We start from the raw sequence: 15066 nt of genomic DNA, 5'->3' as shown, positions 1-15066 counted from the left end.
ACCTGGCAGTGAGTCCTTTTCAATGGCCACTGCAACCAGGCAAAGGATAATTCTTGTGCTGAGTGAGATTTGAAAGAGGGCCTGTTCCTTCATTGTAAAGTTCAGTAAGACCAAAATGCTCATGTGCTCAGTGTCTGTTGGAAGATACTTGCCCTGCTCGTGCTCTAACTGAGTCCTGTTCCTTTCCACAGCTCCACTCCGACATGGACAGAGGAGATGGTTCCATCAAATACATCCTCTCAGGAGAGGGAGCTGGCATCGTGTTTACAATTGATGATACCACGGGGGACATTCATGCCATTCAGAGACTGGACAGAGAAGAAAGGTCACAGTATACCCTGAGAGCACAGGCTCTTGACAGACGAACAGGCCGGCCGATGGAACCGGAGTCTGAGTTCATCATCAAAATCCAAGACATCAATGACAATGAGCCCAAGTTCCTGGATGGACCTTATGTGGCCTCTGTTCCAGAAATGTCACCTGTGGGTAAGGCAGATTTTGTGGTTAGAGACGGTCTCCTAAACATCAGTTCCCTGACTCTTTGGACCCTGTCTTTGCTCCTTGTGAAAGCTGCAGGGCAGGAGGTCTTTCTCAAGGGTGCCTGGCTGCTGCAGGGCAGGAGGAACGTAGGTTTTGCACCACTATCAGATGGGCACCTCTGAAAGGAAAAATGTGAAGGGGAACTGGAGAGCTGAAGAAAGGTGTAATTTGAACGTGCCATCTGCAGACAACTGGCAGTATTGTAGTCCTGCTTCTCCCCTGCCCTCAGATGGTAGTAATAGTAATGACCGTTAGACATCCATTACCAGCCAGGAAATTATGGTTACAGAAACCAATGCAAGTTCATACTGAGAGCTGAAATGCTGTCCAGGAGCCCTTGAAATTGTACAGACACAATGACAATTTTTAGCAACTTTGCACCTTCTAGTCCTGTATGCCTGCACTGAACACAGTTCAGTCGATCCCAAAGATCCAGTACTGTTTGCTCTGCACTTCTAGAAAGTGAGATCATGTCAAAGACAGTCATTATTGCAGTGTAGCTAGAGGGCAGATAGCATCCTTCCTATCTACACATCAGGATAAACCATTATCCCATTATCATATAACAATTCTAATAGTCACATTAAATACTCTTTTTTACTGGATTTTTTTTTCTTTCTTTTGGAGAGGCGTGTTGCTTTTTGGCTCAGTGACATCATTTCTGAAATAATACCAAATAAATCACGTCCTGAAGTTACAGATATGTTCAACTCCTCATTCTTCAATATAATGTTGGCACAAGGTTGGAAACAAGTAGCAAATTCAAAAATTCCATTCAGAAATGATGTTACTTAATGTTAGCAGGTAGCTTGAATTCATGTTTATTTTCCATTGTGTATCTAGTAACACTAGATTTGTTTCTAACACAAAACATTATGTAGAAGGCTAAATGCATTTATAAGGGCATTGCCTGATATTTTAAGGTGTCAAAACTCTCATATATTTCAAACAGGTCTGTCTCATCTTCTCCTTGTTCTTGACAAATTACATCACCTACATGCCATTATTAGCTTCAGAGGAAGCAGACCTTGAAAACCGATTGAAGGAAAAGGAAAGTATATGCATCTGTTCAGGGCCCAAAAGGCACTTTAGCAGGGTGTAATCTCCAGTCCGTGCAACGTAAATTGCAGTGCTACAGGGAGATTATCTGAGAGATGCATCCCTTCGTGCTCAAAATTTGTGAGCAATTTCCACTCCTTAGTCAACATATAGCACCCATGGACCTCCTGCAGCAGTGCCAGATTATGACACCAGATTATTACAGAATTTCTGTAGACATTATTTGAACTGATTTCAGATAACATTTTAAAGCAAGAAAAGCGGAAAAGAAACAAGTAGCATGTTACTAATAACTCTCTGCAAATCGCCACAAAATACTGTTAGATCAGCAGTTCTGCAGCCGTGGTCCATGGGGTTCTTGCTCTTTTATATCTTCTTAAAGTTGCTTGATGAATTTATGCCTATTAACTCCTTTAGTGCTACTGAACTACAAGTGCGAACAATAAATACAAACACTGCCAGAATCAAATGGAGAAATTTGGTGTGAGAAAACTTGTCAGACATTTTGATTCGGTTTGAACTGTGTACTGTTCATAGCAGCTCTTTATCCCACAACGTCTTCCTGATTTGTTTTTTAATTTATTTATTTTTTCGTCAGGCACCTCTGTTATCCAGGTGACAGCAACAGATGCTGATGACCCAACCTATGGGAACAGCGCAAGAGTTGTGTACAGCATTCTCCAAGGGCAGCCATATTTCTCTGTGGACTCTCGGACAGGTATGTTATTTCATTTGGGAATGAGCCACTGTGAACAATAAAAGAAAAAGTTTTGAGAAGACAGAAGAAGAGGTACATCATGACCGTGGACACAGAAACATACTTCCATGGCTTGGAAACTGGACAGAGCAACGCTGTAAGGTGGTTAAAGCAAGAATGTGGTAATGAACTCCAGAAGCAGGACTCTGTAGTGATATGTTCATCTGAGTGGCCGTGTTCTGGTGTTAAGGAATGGGGCTTGTTTGATGGTGTAAATATCTTTGTTAGCTTCTATCACTGCAGTGATGTCTTCAGCAGATCTAGTTGGTAACCAGAACTGGAAAGTGCAAGTTAAAGCATGTAGTTATGTGGAGTAGTTTTACCTAAGGGTGTTCTTGTTAATAACCTTAAATTTATCTCCAAGACAATCTCCCTGTCTTGCTTGTTTTCTCTCTCTTTTTCTGTATATATCTAAGGATTATATCCAAAAGAGGAATCTGACAGGTTTTGACAGTTTCTAAAGGGCATCTGTAGTGCTAAGGTCAGAAACTCATAAGACGATAGTCTCTGCTGAGCCCTAGGGGGAAAAGTAGGAAAAAAATCACTATGTAATCCACTTCTGAAAGTTAGCAGTTTCTGGTTAGCAGGTGTATTATCCAAAGACAATCTGCATGTGGCAAGCCAGCTCTATGCTATCTAATTAAAGCAGTAATATTCATTTTGTAATCAGGTTATCAAACATGGAAAAATAAGGGCATAATCATCATTTTTGTTAAGAACTGAATTATTTTTAGGAAAGCAAAGGGGCAACATTCTGCTTCAGATCCAGTACTGATTTAACAACTGGAGTGCATCTTAGGCTGCAGAGAAGTGCTTTTAGTCTTAAACCGTGTACTTGATTGCTGTTTAGCCCAGAAAAAGATCCTCTTTCTCCATTTAGAAATTTCCCAGTCACTTAGACCTGCATCTCTGGACATGAGATCCAGAGCAACCTCAACCCATGTAGGGTACACACACTTGTCATCCAGAAACTGTTTTTTCCCCATCACAGGTACAGGACTCTAGCCAATTTCCCCGGTGCAAACCTCCCTGCAGGATTTGATAACCGATAAAATGTGATTGCCCTTCTCGTGTTCTTCAAAAGCAGAGCTGGAGAATAAGCAATCACCAGTTCCTTTGTGGTGATGCCTGATGATTAAAGCACCTAGGGGTGTGCAAGCCATTTCAGTGCACTCCTCTGCCAGCAGCCCTTGGGGTCCTTATCCCTCACCTCCCAACATGGCCTAGCTCAAGAACACCGCTCCTTTCCCTGTTCTGTCATTCACCTCATGGATTTTGCATTAACCTAGATGTAAACCAATTCAAAAGAAGGCCAAGAGCCTCTGTCCTTTTTCCAGAGTATTTTTACAGCCTGTTCACGATCAAGTTCCCCTAGAAGGTTAAAGATGTGGATTTAAGTCATGTCAGGCGGTAGGCAAAGGTTCCTGATTCTCCCACATCCCGTGAAACCATTTGGCTGTTAAGAAACAGAAGGGAAATCACCTCTGCTCTTTACTATTTTTTAAGAGCCGCATTCAATTTGCTAAAAGCAATAGTGCCAGCACCTGATTTTGGAGAATCTGAGGGTCTGAGCCCTTCCCATAGCCGTAGAGAAGGCTTAAGATTCATCACCGTCCTCTGCATTCCTTTGCCAACCAATTGTGTGCAGCAGCAGGAGGAGGTGCATGGCCCCTCCTCCAAACGTTACACAGCCAGGCTGTGTATCCAGGTGTGGGGGCCCTGTAGAAACCTGCATTTTCCTTTCTGTAAAAACCAAGCCCATTATGTGCTGGGCTTTCCCAGAAAAGCCAAACCTGTTGGAGGAAGGGGGATGTGGGGATGGGAGCAGAGGGCGTGTGGGAATCTGAAGGGCTGTGAGGGTTGGTGTGCTGGACCACAGGTCCCAAATGCAGGTGCTGATGTCTTCTTTAGATCTAGATTGCTCTCTCTCAAGGACAAGCCAGGAGGAGGAATTCCCAACAAAATATTTGCTTATAGAAAAAAATACATTCCAAAATGCTATGCATTTTCATCTCTCGTTTCTATTACTGAGGAGTTGAGGAGTTTCTCAACTTTGCAGGATGAGTCCCTTAAGGACTCCAGGCAGCAAAATTAAAATAGTGCACTGTGAATTGCCCGGTCCTGGCCGCTATTTCTTTCCTTTTACATACAGTGATAATTGCCAATGCGGTATCCTTTTACTGTTTTTTTTTTATTAAGCCCATACATTGCTTGCCTGCTAAAAATAAAGACTAAAGGAGATCACTCCAGCTGCCAGAGCCCTGATGCACGCGCTCAGACAGGGTGGGTGCCTGGGGCCGTCTGGAGGGGCACCCCGAATGTGTCCCAGTCCGAGCGCAGCCATGGCTTTGGGTGCTGCAGTGCCCGGCAGCGCGTCCTGCCCCCGCCGGCTGCTGGCAGCCTCCATAAGAGAAGTGCTGCTGCCACCTCACGTCCTCTCGCAGTAGTGCCACCCGAAGAAGGGGACGGCCAACTTCCCCCCCATTCACCCTTCCCCTCCGCCTTCCCGTAGAATTAAGGACATTTCGGTAGGAAAAGACCTTCAAGGTCAAATTCTAGTTGCCCCCAGCATAGTTGCCTATTGGACTTCAGTTATCTTGTCCCAAGGACTGCGTGCAGGAGGACGCTCCGTAAACCTCTGTATTTTGTCTCTGCTCCCATTACTTCTACCTTTTATGCAGACTTTTTTCAGCCTGAGCACAGCCATAATTCAGCGTGCTTCTCCAGCTGCCGTGGAAGGCAGCGCTTTAATTTTGAATGGACAGCTTGCCCCACATCTGATGCGTTTTAACCGGGCTCCTTTAAAATTCACGCCTTCTGTTGACCTAGATTTAATTTGGGTGAGTTTTGCTGTGCCAACAAAGGTGAGACTGAGTGCAGAGTCTGGCTTTGTGTAGGCAGCTCACTGCAGAAGCAGGACCACCCTGCCTCGTTTGTGACACTAACTGCTGTCTCCTTTGTTCCCCCAAACCGCTTCCCCTTTCAATCTCGCAGGCTTAATTAGGACAGCTCTGATGAACATGGACAGAGAAGCAAAAGAGTATTACGAAGTGATTGTCCAGGCCAAGGATATGGGCGGACAGCTGGGAGGATTAGCTGGAACAACCACAGTCAACATCACGCTCTCTGATGTCAATGACAACCCACCCAGATTTCCACAGAGTGAGTATCCGCCCCGTCAAGATGGCAAAAAGGGCCGCGCTGCATGACTGATGTCTGCTCCCATTCCAGCTATTTGCAAACTCGCTGTGGCAGTAAGGAGAGATGAGCAGAATTTCAGATCAAAGGAGGAACTTTCCTTCGGAAAAACGAAGCTTCCAATAGTTTGGCTGTCAGATAAGGTTTCCGTCTGCCAAAATCATCAAAAGCAACCTGTTTTTCGCGGGGTGGAAAATTAATTTACGGGACACTTAAAAAAAAAAAAAAGAGAGAGAGAGAGAGAAAGAGAGAATGAGAGCTTTTGTGTTCCCAGGCTGCTCACGGCCATTGCCTTTGGCTGCTAATAGCTGCCCTGGTTCTCTCCTTGTCCTATCTCCGAAAGGCTGCCTGTCAGATCAGGGCCGTGTGGCAGTGCTGGAAGTTGGATGATAATTCATTCAGCACCGCAGCCAGGCCACTGCAGGGAGCATCTGGTCGCTGAGCTGTTGGTGTCACACAGGCTGTTCTCCAGTAAAGGTTCCCCTAAACCTCAGCAGTATATGGCTAAACGATAAGAAATGCAACAGCAGCAGTCAATGCAATGTGAAAACAGACACCTCTTAGCAGAAATATTGCTTTTTTCTTTACAAAGCCTTAAAGAAGATTTCCAATTTTTTGCTCTTTTGTTGTTGTTGTTAATTATTCCAGGCCAAATTTACCAATTATATTGCGTTTAACAATCAGAAATTAAGATTCAGGTTTGTTTGTACTAAATCTTCCATAGGACCTGCAATAAATTTCTATTTTATATATATATATATAATATCTGTTTATCTATGTATATAGAAATATACAAAGTCAATTTTCTGGTGACACAGATCAGTCTCAAGCTATTGCAGTTTTGCCATTTTTCTTATCTGGATGAGGAACAAAAGCTCCTGCAGTTCTTTTTGTTGCTGTGCTTCTTCTCCATCTGTTTCTGCATGTGGCACTGATACATCAAAACACTCCACGAAGACCAGTAAGAAGCATCAACTTCTACTTTCCTTCTCCTCTGAGAACAACTTACTGAACACGTCATCACCAATCCTGTCTGGAAAAGGGCATGAATTTTAACTTTGATATCAAAGCCTGGATTAAGGAAAATGAGGACAAACCAAACCCTACCCTTGGTGTTAGTCTGCGTTGTAAAGCACAATAATTGGACAGACAAAGTGCAGCAAGGAAGGTTTGGGCATAAAGTAGGGTGGCAGGACTGCATTTTAGAGAAAGCATTTATGTTTTTACAGTGTGTAGTTTTAAGATGCATACTTTTAACATAGCAGTTCTTTCTTTTGCTGCTAAGCAAATTAGTGATGTGCTAAATGTGCTCGAGGCCAGGTTTGTAGGGAGAGGCAGTACATTTGAACAGAGTAACTGTTAAGCTTGGGAGAAAGAACCAGGCGAGCTTCTGAGCTCTCAAAGCACTGCTGAGGGCTGAAGAAGAAGTGTGTGCAGACTTTGGGAAGGATTCGTGGTGCTCAGCATTTGCGTGTTTATTCCAGCTGTATGCCTTTCCCACTAGCTGTGTTTCGTATCCTGCTATAGATAATAGCTGCACCACCACCGGTGATAATTGCTCGATTTTTCCATCTGAAGTTCCTGTTTTTGGTTTTATTGCTATTTTGAACAGAGCCCTTTGAACAAACCTGTTGATAAGACGAACACCTGCATGAAACATTGCCTGGCAACTCAGTCTGGCTGTGGTCTGTTAAAGGCGATCACACTGTGCTGTGTCCACTCTGGGAAGGGTCATAGAGTTTCCCATCAGACGAAGGGTATCATGGCCCACCTCGAGCTACCTTTTGGATTACCATGCAGTTTCTGGTTCCTTTTCACAGCTTGTTGTTCTGTTTCTCCCTGCTTCTTGTGCCAGAGCACTACCAGATGAGTGTGCTGGAGTCTGCTCCCGTCAGCTCCACCGTGGGCCGCGTGGTTGCTAAAGACTTGGACGAAGGCATTAACGCGGAGATGAAGTACAGCCTGGTGGATGGAGATGGACTGGATGTCTTTGATATTAATACCGATCCTAATTACCAAGTTGGCATCATAACTGTGAGAAAGGTAGTAAAGTTTCCTTTTTATAGTAATTTATAGCTAGTGGTCCCGGTTACACTTTATGTGTGCAGTGTTCCCTTATGCATGTAGTAACTTGGTTCCTGTTGCATGGCAGTAGCTCCTTTCCTGCTATAAAACAGCATTTCTTTAACATTCATTGCTAAAATATGAAAGCAGAGCGCATTCCTAGGAGCAGCCTTTAAAAAGTGGGGACAGCATTAGCATAAACATGTCTTTTCCCACCAAAGGAATATTCGGATTCACTATTTATCTATTTAAATATTCTCTGTAGCTTAATTATCCTACAATGCAAGAAATTAGATCAATATTTGCATTTGAACTATACACATTTTTCACTCCGGTGTCCCACAAACAATAATAAAGCATGCCTTGGAATTATTTATAAACCAATAAAACCCAGGCAGTGGTTTTTTTAATTGCTGCTTGAAGATCCATAAATGCTAATTAGGCTGGAAGAAGCTGTCTCTAAAATGGCAGCTGTGAAGCTGCTAGTGCTCGGTACCGCGGGCTATACAGAACGGAGTAGACCTTTCTGCTTAGACACCCAGCTATAGGATATTTATTCTACAATCTTACATAAGTGCAAGAAGTGCTTCTAGGTTATGAAATTGTAACCGTATTCCTGAGTAAGTGTATGTCTGGTGTACTAATAAGGGAATATATACTCCCTTTAAATAGCCTGGGACAAAAATGTACACTAAAATGGAAGTACACCTATGGTTGATTTGACCCTGCAAGTCTCTGTGCCCTACAGCAAAGCATTTAAGCAAATATTTATGGTCACCTCTCTCCAAGACTTGTTTGTATGCACTAAGCCCTAAAGTTAAGTGCGTGCTTAAATGTTTTGCTAGAACAAAATAAATGTCGAACAAAAACTCTACTGGAATTTTTCACTTATTTATTGATGAAATAAAGTAGTTTATGTGGAGTACATATGTCAACTAGTGTGACTTTGGTTATCCTAAATACAGCTTTACTAAGTCTTAATTTGTACCAGGAGCAGTTATAAAAGGTTTATGACATCAATCATATTGGATATGTACTGACATCACACTGTTCAATCCATCCACTGTACATAAATGTCTCTAGAACGTTGTCTATACCTGACACTGTTTGAAATGTTGTGATTATCAATAGTCAAACACTGGAAAGTCGTCCTTTGGAGCCACGCAACCAAAACCAAAAATTGTCATGCAATTGGTATTGATAGAAAAGAATATCACAATAAGGGGAGGGAGGGAGAGAGAACTTCTAACACCAGAATGAACTCTTTGAAAGAAAGCCATCTCTCTTTTCGGCTGTGTCCTCGGCAGGTGGCAGCCTGCTTGCCCTCATTGTGGAGCCATGTTGGAAAGAGATTAGAATGCACCCAAAGCAGAAAGTACATGGAAGGCACAGAAGTCTAAGCCATGGCTGACAATGAAGGAGGCCAAAGCAAACTGAAGTGGTCTGAACCCAGAAGTGTGGTGGCCTGCTACGTGTGTTTAATTTTCCTTTTTTTTTTCTAACTTGAGAACCCTAGGCAAATATTTCCTAACATAGTTGGGTTTTATAGCTCTTAAGTCTTTCTGTGATTTAACTGCTCTTTTTATAACAGCTTTTTGGTTTACGTGCAATGTTTCTCACATGATTTGCTTCATGTGAGAATCCAGGTGACAGAACGGCCTCCTTCCTGGTATACATTCAGGCAGCTTTGCATTGCATTCTCCTTGCCAGATGGACAATAACTATTGCTTGATCATGTGAATATATTTTATTGCTATTTTATGATGCATAAATACGCAATTGGTAGACCATAATGACTCCGTACTAATGGGTAATATATTTGTACATCTAGTTAAATCCTTGCTGACAAATGCTATGTCTGCAGCAGTCACTGATTCACCAGGAGAACTAAGTGCAGCAGGAATAAGTTTGGGATCATCTGCCTGTACCTCCATTTTCTTGCCCAGCTCCTTGCCCTGTCTATTCATATGTCTTCAAAGTGAAAGAGCTGAAAGGAAAAAGCAAAGGTTTTGGATAAGAACAAGAATGGTCTTACCGGAGTCTGAATGAACTGACAGTGCATGGTAGTTCCACACACAGCACTCCAATGTGTACAAATGCAGCCACGCGTTTTGAAAGCCATCCATGTAACAAAAATGAGTGTGATATCCCACTGGGCAACCCTGAGAATGGGTACATTTCTTTCCTGGTACAAAGTCTGTCCTGCTCAGGATCTGTGTTAAGGAGATCCAGTTGTGATGGTTTTCAGCATTAAAACTCCCTGAGATACAGAAATAAAGGGTTGTGATCATTTAATCCCTTTATGATTGCTTGTAACTTCTGACTACCGCTTGGAAAAATATGGCTGTGTCCTCTGTAAATTGCACTTAATCTGGTGAAAAAGTTCCCTGCAGTCATTCTTGTTATGTTTTCTCTTACTGGGATTGGTAAATTGCACATTAAATATGAAATTGTCCGTTTAAATCTAAGCAGGTTTTAGAGAAGCTCCATTTATTTCAGGGATCTGAGAAAAGGAGCATAGAAGGAAATTAAAGATTTATTTATTGGAAACTTCAGCGTCAGAATCTATTATTTCCATACCCAGGATCCCCAAATAAATAACTTTATCTAGAAAGGAAATCAAGTTCATGCAACTATCAGATGCATGAACATGCAACTAACAGATAAAGCTCATCTCTTCTTATGCATGATCTGGAACGTCCTCATCATGACCACCACCAGGGCCCATTGCTGAGGAACCAGCTCATCACATCTTTGCCTGCCTTCGGGTGCTTCCAAACTACCTGTTTCTGCCTGGTTTTGTTGTTTTTTTCCCAGAGCAGAATGAAAGTGAATCACAACACGAGGGTGGTGCAGCCACTTTTGTTTTCATTGTAGCAGGACGAATGAAAGAATGCATATTTTAAAGTGACTGCAGCATGAATACATATTGCAAACTGGCTTTTTTTCAGTTCAACTGTCAAAAGTAATTTTAAGAAAGGATGCAGGCATTGCCACTGCCAATACAGCTGTCACTCAGTGCTCTGTCTCCACCTGCAAGTATTAATCTTTATTACCCTTATGAATAAAACTCATGGTAGAGATAGCTTATATAAGAGGGCATCTTTTCTTTCTGGAAATTAGAATATGGACTAAATCATATGATGCAGCTAGCTTAATCATAGATACAATTTTTCTCCTTAGCCTTTAAGCTTTGAAAGCAAGAAAAGCTATACCTTGAAAGTAGAAGGTGCCAACCCCCACCTGGAGATGCGCTTCCTGAACCTGGGTCCTTTCCGAGACACCACCACCGTTCACATCAGTGTGGAGGATGTGGATGAGCCTCCTGTGTTCGAGCCCAGTTTTTACTTTGTGGAGGTGCCTGAGGACGTGGAGATTGGGGCCACCATACAGATCATTTCTGCCAAGGACCCAGATGTGACCAACAATTCAATCAGGTCTGTCTTTTCTTTGTGTGTCCCCCAGGAGCATTCCCTAATACCTCAGGTCGATGGACTGGTAATGGGGCTGACACAGGTTGAGTGGGGGGACTCTCTCTTTCCAGCCTGTTATAGTCATCAGTGAGTTTAATCAAACAAGATCTCATACTACAAGGGGCCTGGTTACAACTGGCAAAGCAAAGCAGGAGCTCACCCTTGCTTTTTCTTTGGCACACGTAGCTAGCATTGCCATGAACTGGTCAAGGCAAGCCCTGACAGCGTACATTAAAAACAAACTCCAGACCTTTGTGCTTTTGCTGGCACAGTCTGACAACAAAACTGACAGCATTGCTGAGGATCTGCTGTAGGACTGAGAGGAAAGTAATGAGCTCACTTCTCTCTTCCCGTTCTGTTTCAAAACCATTGCTATGTGCAACCTGTCTTTGTCAACAGCTCAAATGCACAGCTACACTTGGAGTAGTTGGAATGCATACTAATAAGCACGCATGAGCCACTGAATTATATAGTGTCTGGTCAGAGCTGCAGAGCTAAATGTACCTATAAGGAGTTATGGAAAGTAAAAGGTGTATTTACAGCCGTGGGAGCTGCAGAGCTACAACTCAGAAAGGAGCCATAGGGTCAGCTTTGTGTGATAGCAGTACTGTTTTCCATAGTGGCTGCTGAGCCAGCCCAATTTATCAGAGAAGACTGATTCTTCTCTGAGGCCAGCCCACATACTGGTTTTCACCACCTGCAGAAGCTCCAGGTGATTGCAAGTTACTAATCCCAGCAGGTCAGCTGCTCCTCTCACCTGAGGAATGCTTTGGGTGCTGACCCTGAAGCTGTGTCAGTTTGGATTCCGAATAGCCTGCACTCAGGCGCCTGTACTCAGTGCTGGGAAATGCTGGAGAGAGTCAAAACACTGAGTATTGAGAGTCTTTGAAGAAAGGGAAGTCTATATGAGCAACTCTATGGGCTTCAGTCCATATGGGCTCTATGGGACCTCTATGGGAGGTGTGAGCATACACAAAACCTGTTTTTCTTGGTGCGTTACTGTTGTAATTAAGTTTTTCATCTCTTCTACTTAATATACCTAATTTTTCTACCTGCATTATAAAACTATCCTACTTCTCATGACATTGTCTCAAATTACTGAGTAAAACTAAACTGTTATACTGTCTGCAGCACAGCTTCATTACCTTAAACTTTTTTTTCTGCCTGCATCTATTTTGCTGATTGCCGTCTAGCATTATTCAGACGCTGCAGCACAAACAGCTTAGTGCTAATCTGCTCTAAATAGTATAAAAATAATTCTGTGGACTATTGGCAGTGTTCGTTGTTATTTTTAATGAGTTTTCTCCAGATCTTTCCAGTGCCTACCTGTGATGATAAAGCACTCTAGAAAGCATAGAAGGCGTTGCCAAAGATATTTAAAAACCAGTTACAGATTTTAGAGATCCCTCTGTAACTTTTTTCCGTCCTCCCTTCCTTCTTTCTTTCCTTTCTATCTTCCTCCCTTCCCACTTTCCTTTCTTTCTTCTTTCTTTCTTCCTCCACACCTTATACATACAAATGTGGATGACTGAGATAAAGAAAAAAAAAAGAATAAATACCATTTGAATACCACTTGTAATGCTACCTAAAATGCAAATGTCAAGTATTGCTTCTCCTACTTTTTGCCTCTAATGTGATTTCCTCCATCCATGCCATCAACTCTGTGCTGTATCAGTCTGTCTATGTTTTGGGCTTGCTCCAATTTCACTTTGCACAGGATAGCACAAAATAAGAGAACTCCAGACACCTATCTCGTTACATAAGATGGAATACATCTGAAATTAAAATGGAGACCTGACACCTCCTTTGGTCCTTTTCTCAAATATAGAAGTCAGGTCATATCGCAGGAGGGCTCATCAAACATGCGGGAACTCGGGGCCTCCTCTTCCAGCCTCCAGTATCTGGACCCCCACGCTGTGAACTTCCGATTGCTAGAAGTACACCATGATTGTTGTAAGGGGATTTAGGAAGATTACCTCCAGAGTACAATAGAAGTGAGTGTGTAGGAGCAGGACTTATTAATGGGACAATGTACATGCAGAATCCAGACTAAGACTCCACCTGTGCTTCTTGACACCAGTGATTAATACTGCACCACTAATCACAAGGCCGTATTCAATTTCACATACTCATTGGCCTTAAACTGTCAGAGAGAAATTCTTTTTATAGCCTCATGCAAAAATAATTATTATAGCAAAAATATAGCAACCCTCGTACATATTTCCTAAATAAATCACATTCCTGAGAAATCTCTTTATTTAAGAGGAGGTAGAAAGAATTGGGAGGGAAAGGGAAGCAAGCATGCCTTTCCACCCTCTTTCATTTTTCTGAAACAGCATAACCTAACAGTACTTTAGATCCCAGCTTAATGCATCACTATATAAAGATTGGGCTGGCATTCTCGTTCCAGTGAATGCACTTATGCTGAAAGGAGAAAATGCAGATAGCAAGCCCTGCTCAGCATCTGTTATGACTAATGCTTTCAATTCCCATCAACTTTGAAGAAAGAACCAAGAGAGGAGAAGTCCGGGCTCTGTTCAAGTCTGTGGCATTTGCATAAGCGCACGGGTAGCTTTTGCCAGAGGATCTCTTGCCATGCTAACATAATTAGCTAGGAAGGCGACTTGTACAAACTGTTGGTAAGAGTATTTGAAGCACATAATTGAGTATGTTACATACCCTGCAAACATGTCTTTCCCACCAGTCTTGTCATCTGCTGAAGGAAAACTTGATGACTGATGGGAAAAACCCCGACATCCCCCTTGCAAGGACACAGCTCTGTCAGTAGGGCTGTTCAGGGTCCAAGTGGAGTTAATTCCACTGGAGGGAAGAGAGAATGTGTAAGCAGGAGGAAGGGAATGGTTCCTCCCCATCAGCCCAAGTGCCCAGTGAAGGAGTTGGTGTGAAGCCATTTTCAAACAGTCTGAATTGTGCCCGAGGGAAAGGTATAATTATTTTGCTTAGAAAAAAAAGCTTGCACTCCTCACTGACAGATTTTCTCTGTAAAGCAGATGTTCATATACTGAGCTGTGTCTTGCTTTGAGGCTGCTTCCTCTAAATCTTCCTGTCCTCCAGCTCCATCCCAGCAGTACTCTCTGTTACGTGCCATTAGCCATGCGAACTACTCATTTTTCAAGTGTTTTGCTCCGTACATATAGAAGTCACTGGGGCACACAGCTGAGTTGTGGATTTGCTATATAGAATTCCCAGTATTCCCACTGCTGGAGTACGTTGTTGAACATATGGAATCACAGAATCATTTGACTTGGAAGGGACCCTTAAAGGCCATCCAGTCCAACTCCCCTGGAGTGAACAGGGACACCTACAGTGAGATCAGGTTGTTCAGAGCCCCCTCCAACCTGACCTGAGTGTCTTGAGGGACTGGGGCATCCACCACCTCTCTGGGCAACCTGTGCCCACTCTTACTGTAAAAAAAAAGCAACTTATTTATATCCAATCTAAATTTCCCTTCTTTTAGTTTGAAACCACTGTCCTATCACAGCAGACCTTGCTAAAGAATCTGTCCCCTTCTTTCTTATAGCCCCATTTGAGATTTTGAAAGGCTTCTATCAGATCTCACAGGGATTACAAAATGCTTTCAATATGTACTCTTGCAGGTACTCGATTGACAGGAGCAGTGATCCAGGGAGGTTCTTCTATGTTGACATCACTTCAGGAGCACTGATGACTGCAAGACCTCTGGACCGGGAGGACGTTTCCTGGCACAACATCACAGTGCTGGCCATGGAGCTGAGTAAGGAGAATGCAGACTGTGCACAGATTAAAGAGATATAATAGACAAAGCAGGCGGAAAGACCAGGATTCAGCAATTCATAGGATCTTATGTATTGAAGGGGAAATGATACTGAGTTACTTCTCAGATACCAGCAAGCCAGTGCTGTATTTTATTTATTTATTATGCTCCTTTTCACAAGGTGGTGGGAAAAGTAGAGGCTGGCAATTAAATGCAGAGTG

General features: G+C 42.8%; 1 protein-coding gene across 3 annotated transcripts in view; it reads left to right on the top strand.

Annotated features, from left to right (window-relative positions):
• Nucleotides 1-15066, top strand: part of CDH20 (cadherin 20, type 2) — a 113410-nt gene that overhangs the window by 84085 nt on the left and 14259 nt on the right. For all 3 annotated transcript variants that reach the window (XM_015282161.4, NM_204134.2, XM_025146992.3), the window contains 6 exons: nucleotides 192-486; nucleotides 2198-2317; nucleotides 5351-5518; nucleotides 7410-7597; nucleotides 10802-11055; nucleotides 14709-14845. In XM_015282161.4, coding sequence (XP_015137647.1) covers nucleotides 192-486; nucleotides 2198-2317; nucleotides 5351-5518; nucleotides 7410-7597; nucleotides 10802-11055; nucleotides 14709-14845 — 1162 coding nt within the window. The remainder of the gene's footprint in view (nucleotides 1-191; nucleotides 487-2197; nucleotides 2318-5350; nucleotides 5519-7409; nucleotides 7598-10801; nucleotides 11056-14708; nucleotides 14846-15066) is intronic.

This window comes from Gallus gallus, chromosome 2, assembly GCF_016699485.2.
Source record: "Gallus gallus isolate bGalGal1 chromosome 2, bGalGal1.mat.broiler.GRCg7b, whole genome shotgun sequence".
Lineage (NCBI taxonomy): Eukaryota > Metazoa > Chordata > Aves > Galliformes > Phasianidae > Gallus > Gallus gallus.
This window is presented reverse-complemented; position numbering and strand designations above follow the sequence as displayed.